The 20,197-nt window shown below is 44.6% G+C and overlaps 6 protein-coding genes across 6 annotated transcripts; 2 read left to right on the top strand and 4 right to left on the bottom strand.

Annotated features, from left to right (window-relative positions):
- Positions 1-2,222: 2,222 nt before the first annotated feature.
- LOC134214486 (uncharacterized) lies at positions 2,223-3,101 on the bottom strand. The gene is made up of 3 exons (XM_062693846.1): positions 2,951-3,101; positions 2,638-2,886; positions 2,223-2,578 (listed from the first exon to the last, which is right to left on the bottom strand). Exons 1-3 carry the CDS (start codon positions 3,081-3,083, stop codon positions 2,457-2,459), a joined length of 504 nt encoding a protein of 167 aa, XP_062549830.1. The 5' UTR covers positions 3,084-3,101; the 3' UTR covers positions 2,223-2,456.
- Positions 3,102-3,807: 706 nt separating this feature from the next.
- LOC134209016 (uncharacterized) lies at positions 3,808-7,326 on the top strand. Its single transcript, XM_062684988.1, has 3 exons — positions 3,808-3,849; positions 5,088-6,360; positions 6,440-7,326. Exons 1-3 carry the CDS (start codon positions 3,808-3,810, stop codon positions 7,324-7,326), a joined length of 2,202 nt encoding a protein of 733 aa, XP_062540972.1.
- Positions 7,327-7,748: 422 nt separating this feature from the next.
- Positions 7,749-8,621, bottom strand: LOC134209015 (uncharacterized). Its single transcript, XM_062684987.1, has one exon. The coding sequence runs from the start codon at positions 8,619-8,621 to the stop codon at positions 7,749-7,751; it is 873 nt and encodes a 290-aa protein (XP_062540971.1).
- A 995-nt stretch (positions 8,622-9,616) lies between these two features.
- Positions 9,617-10,666, bottom strand: LOC134209014 (uncharacterized). Its single transcript, XM_062684986.1, has one exon. It carries the CDS (start codon positions 10,664-10,666, stop codon positions 9,617-9,619), a length of 1,050 nt encoding a protein of 349 aa, XP_062540970.1.
- Positions 10,667-11,350: 684 nt separating this feature from the next.
- Positions 11,351-13,042, bottom strand: LOC134209013 (uncharacterized). Its single transcript, XM_062684985.1, has one exon. It carries the CDS (start codon positions 13,040-13,042, stop codon positions 11,351-11,353), a length of 1,692 nt encoding a protein of 563 aa, XP_062540969.1.
- A 1,002-nt stretch (positions 13,043-14,044) lies between these two features.
- LOC134209012 (uncharacterized) lies at positions 14,045-15,683 on the top strand. Its single transcript, XM_062684984.1, has 2 exons — positions 14,045-14,140; positions 15,009-15,683. The coding sequence occupies exons 1-2, from the start codon at positions 14,045-14,047 to the stop codon at positions 15,681-15,683; spliced, it is 771 nt and encodes a 256-aa protein (XP_062540968.1).
- Positions 15,684-20,197: the final 4,514 nt, after the last annotated feature.

Genomic DNA, 20,197 nt, shown 5'->3' with positions numbered 1-20,197 from the left:
TAGTAACCCTCTAACGCCCACGACCGCCTTCAGACGGAAAACTTTAATATTTTTTTTTACCTGTTTTTCATTCAACCTTCTTTTATTTTTTCGACCCTCTTTTCCTTCGACATTTTGTCATTTTGACCTTTTGTACTTTCAATTTTTTGACTTTCGACCTTTTGACTTTTCGACATTTTATCCTTTCGACCTTTTGTTTTTTCCTTTCAGTCTTTTGTCCTTTCGAACTTTTATCCTTTCGACCTTCTATCCTTTCGGCCTTTTATCCGTTCGACCTCTTGTCCTTCAGACCTTTTATCCTTTCGACCTTTTGTCCTTTCGATCTTTTGTCCTTTCGACCTTTTGTCCTTTCGACCTTTTGTCCTTTCGACCTTTTGTCCTCTCGACATTTTGTCCTTTCGACCTTTTGTCCTTTCGACCTTTTGTCCTTTCGACCTTTTGACCTTTCGACCTTCTGACCTTTCGACCTTTTGACCTTTCGACCTTTTGTCCTTTCGACCTTTTGTCCTTCGACCTTATGACCTTCGACCTTTTGACACAGATTCGGGTAACCAACTTGATTTAGTCCGCTACAGATTTTGGACCCTCCTGGCGACATTTTCTTGAATTCTGACCTAAAATCAATGCCTCTGCTAATTCCCTCACAGGCTTCAAGATAATAATATTTTTCTGTATTTGTCAATACAGTATGTGTCAATACAATAGTCAATATTTTCTTCTGCAAAAATAACGATATTTAGATGATGTTTTATTAAAAGCAGTTTGTTCACGAAGGCAAGCGTTTCAATGCGTTACGCTTCAAAGCATACATCGTTGAAAATCTCGGGTGTGCATAAGTACACATCGAAATTGTGAATTTGGAATTCAGGAATAAACTGCATGCCAATCGAAAGATAAGACTTTGCTTCGGCCTAATTGATCACCTTTTATTGAAAATTCGGCTTTGAAGAGACTTAATTACGGGTGTCCAAAATGTGAACATTTGAGGGTTCAAAATGTTAAATTATATTAGATTATTTAGACCGTATTGAAGTATGCTTTGGAAGAAGGTCATGAAATTTGAATTTTGTATATATACCAACCATGTTACATCACTCTTTGTCTATCGTTAATAAACCGTGAACTACTAAACATCGTGTTTTTTATCACAAAATAGGTTGCACTGCCCAAAACGAAGATTTTGTTCATTTCAGAAAGTTACAAATTTCACCGATTCCGTCGTCGGGGGTGACAATGGGTCAAGTGGGGGAGAATGGATCACTGCACTGTTCCAACCACTTAGAATGCTTGTAGAATAGATTGAATGTATCTGAGGGCCAGAAGACTAAAATATAACAGACCATTTTGAACGGTTTTGCTCTACGACCTCCAGACTGTCGATAAAATCGATGACCCATTATTATTAATAACTGAAGCCCATCTCGAATTTCTATTTAAAAAATAAGACTTTCATCTTTGAACTGGTGTAATTTCCGCTTGTGTAAATTGTGTAATTCAATTGATATAAGCGATATTGGAGTCCATAATCGGACATGTACCCTACGTCAGTAGTGTATTTCTTTCTTCCAGAAGCTCAAGGTGTTACCCGTTTTTCAGAGAAGAGGGAGGATGTGTGACTTGGACAGGCCTATAACATGAACTCGGCTAAAATACCTCTGTTTCTCAGTCACATGACAGATCATAGCAGCCATCGTTAAAGATGCACATTCGTGGCTGTCAATCAGAGATTCCCCACGAGGCAAGTAGCGAGTGTAAGATGGTGCCCGTGCCACTCATAATCAGCTCAGCCAGTTCAACAGATTTAAAACTAATAAAAGTGAAAAAGTAGAGGGTGGTATCAAAGATACGACCGCAAAATGAACGTAGAATTACGATTAGTGCGATAGTGGATACGAAATTTGATCATCATTTTATGCATGTTTATGCCGAATGGCTAATAGCCGAAATGGTGGCAATTTACTGTTAAAGTGCAATTTCAACATTGGCTGGCGAAATTGATTTTTTCAATAGTTAAATGCATTGAATCATTTGTTTACAACAGTTGTATAGAATCTTCGAGAGTTTACTGATCGATGCGCAGATTTTAGTCCGGAATCCGTTGAAAAACGGCTGAGTAATTGGCTCGTACTTCCTGGCCTGTTTTCGTGACGGTCACAAATTTGAAACTTTGGAATAACCCCTATCTTACCGAAGAACGCAATTCTACGTCAAAAAAAATATTTTTTGTAATTTTCATTATTTTTGTGATTTGTGTCAGCAGTATGTTGACTGCATTGCACAAATACTGACAAAATTGGTTTATTATTGGTCTACTTTGTGATGAGATGAAAATTATTCAGAGAGTTTGAGCCTGGATGTTTGAGCTACCTTTTCCAACTTATAGATGTTCTTGTAAAATGCCCGGGTTTGGAGGGTCAACTTTTCTGGCACAAGAAATAAAAAAACAAAACTTTATTTCAAACTGCTTCGCAGTTCTCACTTCTTGCATCAAATCGAACAAAGTTGTTATTTGCACTTTGTTCCGACTCAAACAGCCGCTTCAGAGCCAACAGCGTCATCATTCCTAGAATCCTTCTGCCTGAAATACTCAAATAAGCTTTACATTTATCGTCATTTGTTACGAAATCTATAGCTTACACGTCATACAAAGCATAATAACCGGATTGAAGAATAGCGTGAAATCCCAAAATAGTTCTTCGTGCTCAAACCAAAATAGAAGTATCTCTCTAACAAATTGTATCAACAGCACCATAATGGCGACACCGATGATTGGATAGAACCACCGAACATCGCGTCGAAAGATTCCATATAGCATAGCACCAGCCGCCAACATCCAGCACAACTCAATGGGGATTACTATCTCGTGAATACTGTCGATAACGTTGTCTATTATGAAATTGAGTCAAATAGTTTGAATTAATCAATCAAATTACTTCAAGATTACACTTACAATAGTTCCATGCTTCGTATTTTGAGTAATTGAAAAAATAATCGTAAAGAGCTTCCACTGAGTAGATAATTGAAAGGATACCAATTGCTAATCCTTCAAATAAAACAAATTGACGAGTAATGCGTTCCATCATAGAGAATCTGCACTGAACTAATAAGATTATTTTACTCAATGGCCATGTGGATCTGACGAATGGCAGAGTTTGTCTATACAGCATCTGTCAACAGTTATCAGTTTGATTACGCATGGAGGGGATTTCTTAAATCTGATGACGATCTATGATTACAGTTTAGCCGTATTGCCCTATCGCAATTGAGCGGCTTGCTCCGCAAATCTTCAATAAATGTAAATCACCGATTAATCTCTTTTGATTACTGGATGTGCCACACCTTCAATTGCTTCATCTCAACCGTCATGACGGCACTGAAATAGGTGATTCGGAATCATGGGGATGGATCAGAGCCTACCACTTAGTTAAAGCTGAAAATTATTGCAGCTGCTTCAGTAACAGCAACAAGCTAGAACGGCCCTATTGTCTGATCATGGCTGTTGTGATATTTCGAAATGCGAATACGTACCCATTGAAGCGGGCGAGTGGGTTGATTCAACCTTATACGAACTAATGGGCAAGTAGCACCCTTTGCCGATGACGCGACGGCGGATGATGCTGGGTGGCATTTTAACACCCGCCTCCCGGGAAACTTTATGAGTGGATCACGCTTCCCAAAGAACGAATTTATCCGCAACGCGATCGGCAGACTGTAATTTTTCGGATTTCCCGCAGTTGGAACAATTGAAGATCGTTGATGGGTTGAACGAAAAAAGCAATGTTGGTAATTCGATTTTTCTTTAAACCGATGGTACTAACTCAGGTCACATTTGGAATCAACTTTGAACAAGTAATAAAAAGAATTTTGAGAGTCACATCAACGTATCATTTAAACATTTTCTTGTGATAGACAAATCCTCATTTATCTAGTTACGAAGAAAACTCTCCAGAATTTCTACTTATTAACTTCGGCTTAGTTTTAGCTTCGCTTTAGCTTCGCTCTAGCTACGCTTTAGCTTCGCTTAAGCTTCGTTTTAGCTTTCGTTTTAGCTTTCGCCTAGCTACGCTTTAGCTTCGCTTTAGTTTGCTTGAGCTTAGCTTGAGCTTAGCTTAGCTTTAGCTTCGCTTTAGCTTCGCTTTAGCTTCGTTTTAGCTTGCTTAGCTTCTGTTTTAGCTTCGCTTTAGCTTCGCTTTAGCTTTAGCTTCTGTTTTAGCTTGCTTTTAGCTTCGCTTTAGCTTCTGCTTTTAGCTTCGCTTTAGCTTGTTTTAGCTTCAGCTTTTAGCTTCTAGCTTGCTTTTAGCTTGCTTAGCTTCGTTTTAGCTTCGCTTTAGCTTCGTTTTAGCTTCGCTTTAGCTTCGTTTTAGCTTCGCTTTAGCTTCGTTTTAGCTTCGCTTTAGCTTCGTTTTAGCTTCGTTTTAGCTTCGCTTTAGCTTCGTTTTAGCTTCGCTTTAGTTTGTTTTAGCCTTTGCTTTAGCTTGCTTTAGCTTCGCTTTAGCTTGCTTTAGCTTCGTTTGCTCAGCTTCGCTTTAGCTTGCTTTTAGCTTCTGCTTTGTTTTAGTTTCTTTAGCTCTGTTTTAGCTTGCTTTAGCTTTTAGTTTTAGTTTTAGCCTTTAGTTTGTTTTAGCTTGCTTTAGCTTCGTTTTAGCTTCTTGCTTAGCTTGTTTTAGCTTTGCCTTAGCTTTAGCTTTTTTTCGCTTTTAGCTTCTGTTTTAGCTTCGCTTTAGCTTCGTGCTTTTTAGCTTGCTTTAGCTTCTGTTTTAGCTTCGCTTTAGCTTCGTTTAGCTAGCTTTAGCTTAGCTTTAGCTTTTTTTTAGCTTAGCTTTAGCTAGCTTTAGCTAGCTTTTAGCTTTTAGCTTTAGCTTAGCTTTAGCTTCTTTTAGCTAGCTTTTGCTTTTGCTTTCTTTAGCTTAGCTTTTAGCTTAGCTTTTTAGCTTTCAGCTTTTAGCTTAGCTTTTAGCTTAGCTTTTAGCTTAGCTTTAGCTTAGCTTTAGCTTAGCTTTTAGCTGTTAGCTTTAGCTGTTAGCTGTTAGCTTAGCCCACTGTTCACCCCTGTTCCCCACCCTGTTCCCACCTGTCTGTTCCACCAGTTCCCACCACCTGTTCACCCCACCCCCACCCAGCCCTGTTCCACCCCCACCCCTGCCCCCACCCCTGTTCCTGTTCCACCACCTGTTCCACCCTGTTCCCACCCCACTGTTCACCTGTTCACCCACCTGTTCCAGCCCCCACCCCTGTTCCTGTTCCCACCTGTTCACCCTGTTCCTCCTGTTCCACCCCACCCCACTCCAGCCCCACCCCACCTGTTCCTGTTCAGCTCCTGTTCCCACCTCCACCTGTTCTCACCCAGCCCTGTTCCTGTTCCAGCCTCACCTGTTCCCAGTTCACCCTGTTCCAGCCCCACTCCTGTTCCCCAGCCTCCCTGTTCCACCACCTGTCTGTTCACCCCACTCCACCTGTTCCCACTCCCAGCCTCACCTGTTCCCCACCACCCTGTTCCACCCAGCCCCAGCCTGTCCCTGTTCCAGCTCCCACCACCCCAGCCCCAGCACCTGCCACCACCAGCCCCACCCAGCCCCCAGCCCCCACCTGCCCTGTTCCCACCACCTGTTCCCTCCCACCACCCCTGTTCCCCACCACCTGTTCCCCCCACTCCACCTGTCTGTTCCACCAGCCCACCCTGTTCCACCCCAGCTCCCACCCCTGTTCACCCCACTCCAGTTCTGTTCCCAGCCCCACTGTTCCAGCCCCACCCCACTGTTCCACCTGTTCACTCCCACTCCACCCCTGTTCCTGTTCCTGTTCCAGCCCCACCCACCCACTGTTCACCCCAAACTCTGTCTGTTCCTGTTCCCGTTCCCCACCCACACCCACCTGTTCCCACCTCAACTGTTCCCAGCTCCCTGTCTGTTCCACCCACCCTGTTCCTGTCTGCCTGTTCAAACTCCCTGTCTCAGTTCCACCTGTTCCCACCTCCAGTTCCCAGCTCCTGTTCCTGTCTCAGTTCCTGTTCAGCCCAGTTCCCACCCCTGTTCACTCCAGCCCAGCTCCTGTTCCACCCCTGTTCCTGTTCTGTTCCCACCCACCTGTTCCCAGCCTCCCAGCCCCACCTGTTCTGTTCTGTTCCCCACCCCACCTGTTCCACCAGCCCCACCACTCCCACCCACTCCCACCACCCCAGCCCTGTTCAGCCCCACCCCACCCAGCCCCTGTTCCTGTTCACTCCCCACCCCACCACCCTGTTCCAGCTCCCAGCCCCACCTGTTCCCAGCCCACCTGTCTGTTCCAGCCCTGTTCCCCACCTGTTCCTGTTCCACCAGCCCTGTTCCACCCACCCAGCCCCACCCACCCTGTTCTGTTCCTGTCTGTTCCACCACCCACCTGTTCCTGTTCCTGTTCCCACCCCTGTTCTGTTCTGTTCCTGTTCCTGTTCCTGTTCCAGTTCCACTGTTCCTGTTCCCAGCCCTGTCTCATCTCCCCTGTTCCCACCCCTGTTCCAGTCTCACCTGTTCAGTCTCTGTTCCCACCTGTTCCCTGTTCTGTTCCCAAACCCCAGTCTCACTCCTGTTCCAGTTCCTGTTCCCAGCTCCACTCCCACCCCAGCTCCCACCCAGCTCACTCCACCTCAGCTCCCAGCTCCCACCTCAGCTCCCAGCCCAGCCCCTGTTCCTGTTCCCCAGCTCCAGCCTGTCTGTTCCACTCCCACCACTCCCACTCAGCCTCCACCTGTTCCCCACCAGCCCCACTCCCCTGTTCCACCACCAGCCACTCTCTGTTCCAGTTCCACCCTGTTCAGTTCCCCCCAGCCCCACCAGCCCCACCAGCCCCACTCCACCTCCAGCCCCACTCTGTCTGTTCCCACTCCAGCCCTGTTCCACCCCAGTTCCAGTTCCTGTTCACCACCCCTGTTCCCACCCCTGTTCCTGTTCACCAGCCCCACCTGTTCCACCTGTTCCACCCCAGCTCCCCACCTGTTCCACCCCACCCTGCCCTGTTCCCAACTGTTCCACCAGTTCCCTGTTCCAGCCCCCACCTGCACCCCAGTTCCCCCACCCTGTTCCACAAATGTCCACCACCAGCCCCAGCCAGTTCCTGTTCACCCCTGTTCCCCAGTTCCAGTTCCACCTGTTCTCACCCAGTCACCCTGTTCCCACCCTGTTCCTGTTCCAGTTCCTGTTCCACCAGTTCTGTTCACCCCTGTTCAGCTCCCAGCTCCCAGCCTCAGCTCCTGTTCCTGTTCTCACCCCAGCTCCCAGCCTGCCCCAGCCTCAGCCTCAGCCTCACCTGTTCCCAGCCTCCACTCTTAGCTTTAGTTTAGCTTTAGCTTAGCTTTAGCCTCACCAGCCTTTAGCCAGCTTAGCTTTTAGCTTAGCTTTTAGCTTTAGTTTAGCTTAGCTTTAGCTTTAGCTAGCTTTAGCTTAGCTTTAGCTTAGCTTTAGCTTAGCTTTAGCTTAGCTTTAGCTTAGCTTTAGCTTAGCTTTAGCTTAGCTTTAGCTTAGCTTTAGCTTAGTGTATCGGCAGGAATTTGGCGGTCAAACAAAATCAAACACATGGACTGTATCACTTTCACATCCGTACTCTGCGGAAATTTTATTACTTGATTACATGATTTTTCTCTGCTGCGCTATTCTAACCGGAAACGCAAATCAAGAAATTTCAAGACATAGAACTGTCTAAACTTTAGTTTTTGGGGGTAAGAACTTGATCTACTCTACACTGAAGAAAAATACATTGATATTCAAATTGTGCACTTAACATCCTCCCCCGTGAACCGGTTGGCTCAACGTATCCGTCTGGCTTGTCTGGTCTGCGTCTTCTATGGGTAGTACAGCAATTTGCGTTTTAGGTCGCCTGTACGTGCCACTGTTGGTTCGCACGGTAACCACGCGAACAACGCCATCACTGCCTGGATGAATCCTCATGATGCGCCCCAGTTTCCAAGTTTGAGGTGGCAAATTGTCGTCTTTCAGTACCACCAAAAGTCCTTCACGAAGTAGCGTTGGCGATTTGTTCCACTTGCTGCGCTTCTGTAATCCGGTTATATACTCCGATGACCACCTTCGCCAAAACGATTGCTTTCGTTTCTGGATCAGCTGATACCGAGACAACGTATTTTCCTTAAGACCATCGTAGAACGGTTCGGCTATAGCTGTTAATTCTCGGCCAACAAGAAAGTGGCCAGGACTTAACGCCTCGTAATCCATCGGATCGTCGCTTTGCTGCATCATCGGCCTTGAATTAAGGATCGATTCAATCTGAATCAGCAATGTTGTCATCTCTTCGTAGGTGAAATACGATTCATTCATCACTTTGTACAGGTGGCTCTTCATACTTTTAACACCGGCTTCCCAAAGCCCACCCTGGTGCGGAGCCTTCGGTGGATTGAAGCTCCATGAGATTCCACGGGGTTGACAAAAATCTTCGAGCTTGTTTTCTAGTAATTGAGACTTCAGCAACTCCTTCAATTCAGCCAACTCCCGCTCAGCACCAACAAAATTGGTTCCGTTATCAGAAAACATTTCACTGACATTTCCACGGCGTCCGACGAAGCGATGTAATGCCCCCAAGAACGCCTCTGCAGATAACGAACCCACAAGCTCAAAATGTATCGCCTTAGTAGTCATACAGACGAATACACTGACGTACGATTTGATTGGTGCCTTTGACCGCCCTTGCTTCAGCAAAAAAGGGCCGGCGTAGTCTACGCCCGTTCTAGCAAAAGGCTGAGCAGCAGTGATACGTGCAGCTGGCAAATCACCCATGAACTGCTGAACATCCTTCGGCTTTAGTCTGAAGCATTTGATTGTTGAAATTGTTGCCTGATTTTGGCCAATAAACCATTTTGACCGATGTGTAGTTCTTCACGGTGAATTGCTTCGATAACAGCATCGGTAAAGTTATTCTTCTCCGGCAATATCAACGGATGCTTCTGATTGAGCGGTAGTGTAGCATTCCTGATTCGACCACCCACTCGTAGTAATCGCTCCGTCGCGTCGTAAACAGGATTCAAATTTCGTAACTTACTCTTCACAGGTGCACCCTTCAAGATACATTTGATTTCGTCGCGATACACTGCACTTTGTACGATCCTCACCATAGCGTACAGTGAGTCACGAAAGTCCGCAATGTTCAATCTCCCACGATGACGTTCTGATTTGGTTTGCCGTGCACGACAATTACGAATAAAACGAGTAATGTAACCAAAAACTCTTTGTAGTCGGCGAAAGTTGCTACTGTTCTGAATCACTTCGTACAATCCTTCATTGGGCATTACTGATACAGTCATTGTAATCGTCTCTTCAAACAAATCTTCATTTTCTTCTTGCACCTTTTCTTCAATCTACATTTGATCGGAGAAACTCCGGTCCGTTACACCACAAGTCACTTTTCGTTAGTTCTATCGGCAGTACACCTCTAGACACTAAGTCCGCTGGATTTTCCTTTGTTCCAACGCGCAATCAATCAGCATCGCAAGTTAGTTCGCAAATCTCCGCTACCCGATTGCGGACGAACACGGGTTGGTTAGGCTTCGATTTCCTAATCCAACAAATCACTATACTCGAGTCGGACCTTAGCACGACGCGTGAGATATCGATTCCCAAGTTATCGCGCACTGTTTTCACTTGTCTAGTAGTACAGCTGCACACAGCTCCAACCTTGGTATGGTTAATTCCTCCGGTGGTGCTTCTTTTTTCTCTTTACGGCTCAGTTCTTTAAGTGGCGCAACTCTCGATTTGCCGCACAATAATTTTACTTCAACGGTACCGTCAACTGTAATGCTACGCAAATACACACAGCAACCGTATGCTGATCGCGACGCATCCGAAAAACCGTGTAACTTGAATACCGACGGATTGTCAACGGTAACGCGGCGGGGTATCTTCATATTATTTATTGCACACAACTCGGACCTCAATTTGTTCCACATTTGAAGCTCTTCAATGGGGATTGGCTCATCCCAATCAATTTTCTTCCTCCACAGCTGTTGCATTACTATTTTTGCCAGCACTATTACTGGACCCAACACGCCGAGAGGGTCAAAAAGTCTCGCGATCTCGGAAAGCACTTGTCTCTTGGTTTGTGGTACCGAATAATCCACCATCGATTTTACTCGAAACACAAAGTTATCACTAACGGGGTCCCACAAAAGTCCAAGTGTTTTTATCACACCATTTATATCACTTTCTTCAAAGCTAAGCTGCTTCTCCCGATCTTCTAACGGAACTCCTTCAAGAATTGCCGGATCATTTGCACACCATTTATGTAGTTTGAAGCCTCCTCGTCCCAGTAAAGCTTCTAGATCTTCACGCAGCTTCCGTGCTTCCGCCAGCGTATTAGCACCGGTAAGTGCATCATCCACATAGAACGACTTCAATACTACTTCACAAGCATCCGGAAAATCTTCTTGTTCATCCTTAGCCAGTTGCACTAACGATCGTGTAGCCAAGAATCCAGCAGGACCCACACCGTATGTTACTCTAAGCAACTCCAAATCCAAAATTGGTTGTGACCTGTCATCTCGGAAAACACATCTCAAGAACCTTGTATGATCAGCATGCATCACAACTTGTCTATACATCTGCTTAGCGTCCCCAGTAAACGCAAATTTCGGCAGTCTCCATCGCAGCACGATGTCGAACAACGGACTCTGCACGACAGGCGCTTCCATTAGCACATCGTTAAGTGATAAATTCGAATTAGTTTTTGCGGATGCATCGAACACCACTCTTAATGAGTGCGTGTTGGCTCTTGTTTCGGACGGCAGAACAATCGCGCGATTTGCCGAAATTTTGTGTTTTGCATTGCGCGGCCGGTAATAAAGTTAATTAGTGCAGTGCGTGTTGGCTCTTGTTTCGGACGGCGGAACGATCGCGCGGTTTGCCGAAATTTTGTGTTTTGCATTGCGCGGTCGGTAATAAAGTTAATTAGTGCAGTGCGAGTTGGCTCTTGTTTCGGACGGCGGAACGATCGCGCGATTTGCCGAAATTTTGTGTTTTGTTTTGTTTTTCCTTAGGACGGTTCGTAAGTAAATTGATGAATATATTTTATTATTTTTACAGCATATACTGTTATTGACAAACGCTCTATATTGTCGAATAGAGCTCCCTATTATTCACCTTTCCCACTAACACAAATTTTCCTTCCCGAGACATCTATGAAGGTAGTATGGGTTCCTTGCATCCTTTCCTTCCTTCCGTGATTGTAAAGACGTGGCCAGGTATACAACTGCTACTGTATAGGAAAAGGTACTAATCCTAAGTACCAATTTGCGACAATATACAGTAGATTGCTCAATTGAGCATTGTATAGCCACCCACGATTTGTACAATCACATATGCTATGCTTTGCTATGCTATGCATCGAACACCACTCTTAATTTTGTCGACGAGCTATCTGGCTTTAACACACAATGATGTGGAAGATAGTATACTCCATCAACTTTGATTTCATTCTCATTCAGAATCCTTGCGTGTCCGAGATCTAGATATTCGTGTATAAACTCGGAGTACATCTTCTTCATATCAGGATTTCTATCCAATCGGTTCTCCAATGCCTTGAAACGCTTCTCAGCTTGATTACGAGATTCACCCAGACTGCCTGCACCCTCACGAAATGGTAACTGTACAACAAACCTCCCATCTTCAGCTCGAGAATAAGTAGCCCGGAAGTGACGTTCGCAATCATTATTCTCCAAGGGATCATGCGTTTGCTCTTCAACCATCCAAAAACGTCGCATCAAATCTTCAAGTCGTGTCACAGACTCCACTGTAGATTCAGCTTGATACACCTGAACGCTAACAACATTTGGAGTGTTGTATACTGGTCCAGCAACCAACCATCCCAACAAACTTTCTTGCAACAACGGGAGATCTGTTGACATAAGAATCTTCCCTTCTTGAAGTAGCTCGTAGAATTTCTCGGCTCCAATAAGCAAATCAATGCGACTCGGGTCAAAAAACCTTGGATCTGCTAGCTTCAACTTCTTCGGAATCGGCCAATTAGTTGCGTCTAGCTTCAATGATGGCAATGCTCCAGTGACTCGAGGCACCACAAGGCAATCCAGTGAAAAACTGCATTCATTCGTTCTGGATTTCACAGTAGCGTTAATTTTGAACCGTACAAATGTCTTCCCTCCGTTAACGCCGACAACTGGAACGTTCACGCACTCCTTGCGCAAACTCAGCAAATCACACGTTCTTTCTGATACGAAACTCGCCATCGCACCAGAATCGAGCAACGCACGGCACTTGTGCGCAACTCCTCTACAATCAACAATATCCACAACTGCAGTCGCCAAAAGTACTTGTTTCACGGAACGATTTGGAACAGGAACTTCACACTTAGCTACAATCTGTTCTCCACTCGATGAACCGGATCCTTCAGCGACTGAACTCGTCTCAGCATTGCCCGTTGCCGTCTCAGTAGATTCCTTTTTCATTTCGTAGTGCATGAGAGGATGGTGCTTCCGTTTACAGGTACACAGTTTGCTGCTATCGATTTTACAGTTTGCTGTACGATGTCCTCGTTTCAGGCAAGCAAAACACAATCCAATTTGTTTCGCTTTCGTGTATCGATTGTTGACATTCATCCCCTTGAACTTGTCGCACATCTCGATAATGTGATTTGCATTGCACACCACACAACAGCCTTCTGGGTGAACTGTAGCTGTGTGCGCCCTGCTACTGACAGCAGGAATCCGAGTATTTGACACAACATTCTTCATTTTTCCACATCCCAACGACTGTTCGCACCGTTCTAACATATAGCAGTGCTGTCGAAGGAAGTTCATGGTTTTCTTATACTTTGGCAGCTCCCCATGTTCCACTGTTGCTTCCCAGGCCTTGCGGGTGTCGATATCGAGCTTGGAGATAACCAAGTTTACCACCAACGCCTCTGATAAGTTGTCTTGCATTTTCATATTATGGAACTCTAGAGATTCCAGTTGCTTCTCAACAACATCAACCAAACTTGTCAACTCCGCATGAGAACCTTTCGTCATGGGCTTCAACGATAGCAACTGTCCAATGTGCGATTGAACGACCATACGCAAATTTTCAAACCTTTTTGCGAGAATTCTCCAAGCACCGTCATAGTTATTATCGTTCAGCGTCTGTTGATCAATGGCTCCTTTCGCTTTCCCAACCAGTGCCTTTTCAAAAAAATGCAACCTCGTGGCCGGACAATCTCCAGTACATTTGTTCACTATATCTGTGAAACGAACTCTAAACTTCTACCAACCTTCATAACTACCATCATAGGTTGGTAGCGGGGCTTGTTGGAGAAAAGAGATAGCACGATTTGAACTGGAGCTGTAGTCCCACTGCTGCCAGCTTGACTGATGGAGCTAACCCTTCCATTTCCCAATCTCTCTGCCACGACTAAATCAGCCACAGATTTTTGCTATTCTTCATGCTGCTGTATCATTTCCGATAACGAAATACGAACATATTGATACAGCTCCTCAAAGTCTATAAACTTGGGCTCGAACGCTTCCCGTTGCGTCGGATCAACAAGGTAAACCCGATTGAGAAACCCATTGAAATCATCATATGCTGCATCCACGGTTTTCACATATAATTTGAGTGCATGAATGTTAAACTTACCGGGTTCAAGCTCGGCCGCATCAATCGCTTGTCGTATTCGAACAACCTTACCTTTGGTCGACGTCAAACACTCATCCAAAGCAGCCACCGTATCAGCCATGATGGATGCTCCCTTTCGCTTTGAGTAGTATAATTATCACCGAAAAAAGCCAATAAATTAATTTCGATAAAGTCACGCGGTGATCAAAACTTTCCTAATTATAATGGATGCTTGTATACGAGCTGCCTTTTCTTCTTTTTGCTCGCGTACACTCCGAACCCCCGAGGGCGTGCCTTTGGGAGTGAAAAACAAAGGAGAACTAAGTGGAGAGGCAACGGGCGACGAGAATAGAACCTTCTTCAATTTCCCGGAGCGTAGTTGCATAATAAACACACTTCCAGATTCTTTTTTGTTTTTGTTTTCTACATTTCAATCACAGCACCGGTTTCGATCTTTCATCACTATGTCGCATCAAAACACGATGCTTTCCAACAGGCGACAATTCCATCAAACACTTCCTCCACCCTTACAAGCGGGAATCACTAATCACGCAACGAGTGCAATTTTTTCCACCGCGTGGATTGACAATTTTTCAGCTTTTATTCCAAAACGGCTGCCGCACCGAAACACAACACAACGCGATTCAAGTTTTCGGCTCTTCTTGGCCCTTTCAAATGTGCCACGTGTTATTTCCCCGACATCAAGACGCCATTTCACTTCTTCGGCCGTTTATCGGCGAGAATAATTCTTCTGCCTGCCCCTATGACTGGCTCAAAAACACTTTTCCGGTTTCTTCAAGAACTGGAAATCACTTATTCCACCGATTGCGACCAATCACCGATTATCCACTATTTTCCGCGCGATTCATCATCCGGGACGAATGGACCAAATGTTTCGGCAGGAATTTAGCGGTCAAACAAAATCAAACACATGGACTGTATCACTTTTACATCCGTACTCTACGGAAATTTTATTACTTATGATTTTTCTCTGCTGCCCTATTCTAACCGGAAACGCAAATCAAGAAATTTCAAGACAGAGAACTGTCAAAACTTTAGTTTTGGGGGTAAGAATTTGATCTACTCTACACTGAAGAAAAATATATTGATATTCAAATTGTGCACTAACACTTAGCTTTAGCTAGCTTTAGCTTAGCTAGCTTGAAGGCTTAGCTTTAAGCTTAGCTTTTATTTAGTTTTAGCCAGCTTTTAAAGCTTTGTTTAGCTTAGCTTGCTGGCTTGAATAGCAGCTTTAAGCTTAGCTTTGCTTGAAGAAGCTTTAAAGCTTAGCTTTTAGCTTTAACAGCTGAAAGCTTAAGTTTTAGTTTTTAATAGCACAACTTTTTAGCTTAGCTTTTAGCTTAGCTTTAGCTTAAGCTGTTTTTAAGCTTGCTTTACCCCACCCCACTGTTCCCCACCTTGTTTTAGCTTGTTCCCTGTCTGTTCCTGTTCCCTGAGGCAGCAGCGGGACCCCTGTTCCTGAGCCCTGTTACCTCCCTGAAGAAGGTTCCAGCTGTCTCGTTGAGCCAGGCTGTGAGGCCAGCTTTAGGCTGTCTGAGCTTAGGCAGGCTAGCAGGCTCCCGTTCCACGGGCCCAGCGCGCCTGTCTCAAGCCCTGTCTCAGGCGGGCACACCTGGGCCCCAGCTCACTGCTTTAGCTGGTCCCAGCACCCCACCCCACTGGGCCCCAGCTCACCACCACCACCTGTGCCCACCTCAGGCTGGCCCCAGCAGCTCACTCCCACCCCAGAGCCCTGTTCAGCTTTCCCCACCACCCCACCACCCCCCAGCTCCCACCCCACCAGCTCCTGTGGGCCACTGGGCTCCACCCCACTCCAGCCCCAGCCCCTGTTCCACCCCACCACCCCTGTCTGATTGTCTGTTCCCACCACCCACTGTTCCCCACCCCACCCCACCAGCTCCCAGCCAGGCTGTTCATCCTGTTCCTGTTCCCTGTTCACCTCTCCACCCACCCCTGTCTGTTCCACCCCAGTTCTGCACCCCTGTCTCAGCCCCAAAATCTCCACCCACCTGTTCCTGTTCCTGTCCCCCTGTTCCATCTCCTGTTCCTCCCAGCTGGCTGTTCCTGTTCTGTTCCATCTGAATCTGTGTCTCCCAGTCTCTGCACCACCCCTGATTCCCAGTCTGTTGGGGCCTGTTCACCCACCCCACCCTGTTCTGTCCCAACTCTCCACCCCAGCTCCCAGCCACCACCCCAGCCCACCCCCACCCCAGCTCCCACCTGTTCACCTGGCCTCCCAGCCTCTTGTTCCTGGGCAGCCTCAGCTCCCCAGCCTCACCCCAGCCTCACCTCAGCCTCAGCCCCAGCCTCACTGACTCCATTACTCAGCTAGCTTATATTAGTTTAGCTTAGCTTTATTAGCTTTTTAGCTAGCTTTTTAGCTTAGCTTAGCTTAGTTTTAGCTATTTTAGCTTAGCTTTAGCTAGCTTTTAGCTTAGCTTTAGCTTAGCTTAGCTTTAGCTTTTGCTTAGCTTTAGCTTAGCTTTTAGCTTAGCTTTAGCTTAGCTTTAGCTTAGCTTAGCTTAGCTTTAGCTAGTTTTAGCTTAGCTTTAGCTTAGCTTAGCTTTAGCTTAGCTTTAGCTTAGCTTTTAGCTTAGCTTTAGCTTTAGCTTAGCTTAGCTTAGCTTTAAGCTTAGCTTTAGCTTAGCTTTAGCTTAGCTTTAGCTTAGCTTAGGGGCCCTCCTTAGCCGTGCGGTAAGACGCGCGGCTAGAAAGCAAGACCATGCTGAGGGTGGCTGGGTTCGATTCCCGGTGTCGGTCTAGGCAATTTTCGGATTGCAAATCGTCTCGACTTCCCTGGGCATCAAAGTATCATCGTGTTAGCCTCAATATACGAATGCAGAAATGGTAACTTGGCTCAGAAACCTCGCAGTTAATAACTGTGGAAGTGCTTAATGAACACTACGCTGCGAGGCGGCTCTGTCCCAGTGTGGGGATGTAATGCCAACAAGAAGAAGAAGAAGCTTAGCTTTAGCTAAGCTTGGAATTCCCGTATTTATTTACAATTAATCCTATCACGTTAGAACTCCAGAGAATTTTTCGTGAAAATACCAATGATTTTCTCAAAAGTTCAATACAATTTGCCGTTGAAAAACTTGGAGTGTAAATTTCGAAGAACTTCCCGTTGCAATCCAAAAAAAACTCATAGAAATATATTTTTTGAACAGAGAAGAGTTTTTTAGCAGAAAGCCATTTTGCCGAAGGCCACAGCGGGCTTGGTAGTCATATGGCTACTGCTTCTGCCTCATACGCAAGAGGTCGTGGGTTCAATCCCAGGTCCGTTCCATTCCCCTACTTTGTATCTTTCTCTTTATTTCTCATGTTCTAGCAATCGCTAGAACTGGAAATGGACTTCCATACCGTTTCCATTACTATTCCTATACCTTCAACTTGAGTATTCTAACAGTAATCTGCTAGAATTGAAAATGAACTTACAGAGCTCGTTTCCTACATCCAATTAGAAATTCCATCAGTTACCTTCTCCTATCTATCACATTGGCAGCTCGTTAACCAAGACGGACCTCTGCCTCTTCAACCTAACCCAGAAATTCCAACAAATTCCGCATGAACTCGTGGCAAGTGCAGAGGTATATTCGGCTTGCAGTGGGCGAGTGATTGCATCATCATTTCCTCCCCCTTCCCTACATTGACTTGCATTCTGACGTGGCAGGCGCCAGTATGGCTTAACAAATGGGATCACCAGTACTTGTACATTGAAGATGTGTGCTAGTCCCAAGCAAACATCTGTTGGGTCCCTGTGCAAGAACAGCTGATCTGGTCATAATGGAGTAGCAACTACGAGCAGTCAATCAAGCTCAAGCTCAAGCTCAAGAAAGTCATTTTGCCGAAGGCCACAACCCAAAATCCTACAAAAACTGGTGGTGGATGAAGCGCTTATATGACCAAAAATAGTCCTCTATGTATAGTTAGTATTGCTAAAATTGTTTGTTGGTTAGGCTGGAAGTTGTTTGGCAAAACATGTCGTTTGATCAAACAAACATGTGGACTAAGCTAGAATTATTTTGCCGAAAATCATTTGGTCTAACAGATGAATTGGCTGAAATGGTCGAGTGGCAGGGAAGGTCATTTGGCCGGGATGAGTCAAAAGTGTCGTTCTGCTGAATTTGTCATTTTTCCAAAAAAGCCGTTCAGCCGATTAGCTGGGGCCAAATGGCTCTTTCTGCCAAACGACGATTTCTACCAAACGGCATTTTGCGATTAAATAACTTTTTCGACCAAACGACCATTTCGGCCAAATGACATTTCCAGTCAATTGAACTGTTAGGACAACTTCTCGGTCAAATTACAAGTTCAGCCGAGTGTGTCTTTCGGCAATTTGTCGCTTTCTTACTTACTTACTTATGGGTCCTATACACAAAGGGTGCAAAGGGATGGCTTGAAAGATCTCCATCCTGGGTGATCGCCAGCTATCGCTTTGTCGCATTCGGCCAAATGTAATTTTTGGTCAAACCATTTTCAGCCTAATACCTTCTCGGACAAACGTTTAATTCGGCCTATTTGATTTTGTTTTTTTATTTCAGCTAGTCTTCGAACTGGTCGCACAGACAGATAAAATCATTCACTAATCCTATTTCTAAACATTAACTTAAACAAATTAAAATCAAATTTCGCAAATACTCCGTTAAAACGACGACAACCAACGTTGAAAGGGCTATTTTGCCCGAAAACAGTAGGATTAACAGGAACAGGGTTGTTAATCGTTAATTTATCGTTATCGCCGATAAAGTTAATTGTGTTAATTGTGTTAATTGTGTTCTACGATAATGATGCATCAACTCAGTAATTATCGGAGTTCGATAATTCAACGTTAATTTAACGTAAGTTAACTCGATAATTTTGCAACAATGTGGTTACTAGATTACGAGAAAAAAAGTTATGTATAATTTTGACAGAAGCCGAGAATTATGTAAACTGATCTTTTCCAAAATTTCTCAATGATGACCCTCATTGTAGCAGGTTGACCAGAGATGATTTTGATTGAACGGAACGGGAACGGAACGGAACGAAGAAAAATCAAGTGTTCTGTCATTGGCTTGATGGACTATTAAGCACTACATAAGTGTTTGGAATATATGGCACTGGTAACAAATACAACGCGGATATTTGTGCTAACCAGACAGACTTGCTTTGAGATGGAGACATATCTATTGAGAACGCATGACGATTTTTTCTTAGACAATCTTCATCGGATAATCAAGAAGATGTAGCTAAAATCGGAATACTTCGGGATTTATAATTGGGTTTCAACTGCTAAAGAATAATACAGCAACTTGTAGTATTTCATGTCAGGCATAGGTACCAAGTGAAAATACCCTCCGTGATGAATTGAGCACGACTCGGGTAATCCACTCTCTGAGTCATAAAATAAGGCTCTCCGGATCTCCAAAATAGATGTTTTGTGATTCAAACATAAGAAATACGATTCTTTATTATGGAAAACCGCGACTATCTGTGAAATTGAATGAATGATCATAAGAATGTGTTTGATCAATTTGAACCCCAATTTAATTGCAAGATTTAAATGAGTTACCTAATATTTCTAATATTTAAGGCAATGCTAGAAAAGCATATATAGTAAAACCAAGTTGTAAATATTATAATTTTTACCTGCAGGACATATTACAGTTAACTCGATAATTATCGATAAATCAACGAAGACTCGATAACGATAACTATAAATCAACGCTCACTTTATCGTCAACGAAACACCATCGTACATTCGTTATCGTTATCGAAGATGGCGTTAAATTAACGACAATAATTTATCGATTAACAACCCTGAACAGGAAGACGAAGGAATTCTGCACGTCGAGTATTTCTACCCGGAACGTTGAGATCGATGTTGTTCAAAAGTTCCGAGTAGTCGAAAATGCTGTTTAATATGTCAAACACAAATAAGCGCTGCAAGAGAATCCTCCTGCTAACCTGCTAACGGCCCAGACCAACACACCATGTTCAAGAATGCTCCGTACAAGTGCGCAGTAGAGTGACTTCAAGCTATAAACGTCGGTGAATGCTGCACGAAGACAGCTCAAAATAGAGATTCCACCTTTATTCTCGACGTTGTACAAACTGCCAGCTGTATGTACGGGAGAGATGCCAGCAGATTTCCATGCACTAGGAAATATACCTTCCGTCAAAGAATGATTATAGAGAATTGTCGCAGATAAAATCAGTGAATCGGCACGGTTCTTGATGAAAAGCGGAGGTAGACGATCGGGCCTAGCACCTTTGGAGTCATTTATACCTCGGAGTTTGCTTGACACTTCCTGCGGAAGAAAGTTGAAAGCCGGTGTATTCAATTAATATCGAGGCAAACTGCTCAAGTACTCTTCAGGCGAAGGTGATCGGTTATTACAAAGTACGCTTCGAAAGAAAGACGAGAACAAATTAGCTGATTCGAGCGTTGTTTCGGCAATAACTTCATGGTAACTAATTCATTGAGGGATTCCGCTCGTCTGTTTCCAACTTCTTACAATCGACAAGAATAATGTTGGATCTCATTTAAAGTTTTCTTTCGTGCGATGAATATAGCCGCTAAAGCATTGCGCGTGCAGAGAGTTGTATTTGCTCTC

This window comes from Armigeres subalbatus, chromosome 2 (genome assembly GCF_024139115.2).
Source record: "Armigeres subalbatus isolate Guangzhou_Male chromosome 2, GZ_Asu_2, whole genome shotgun sequence".
In the NCBI taxonomy this organism is placed as follows: Eukaryota; Metazoa; Arthropoda; class Insecta; order Diptera; family Culicidae; genus Armigeres; species Armigeres subalbatus.
Note: the sequence above shows the minus strand (reverse complement) of the source record. Positions and strands in the feature narration are given on the sequence as shown.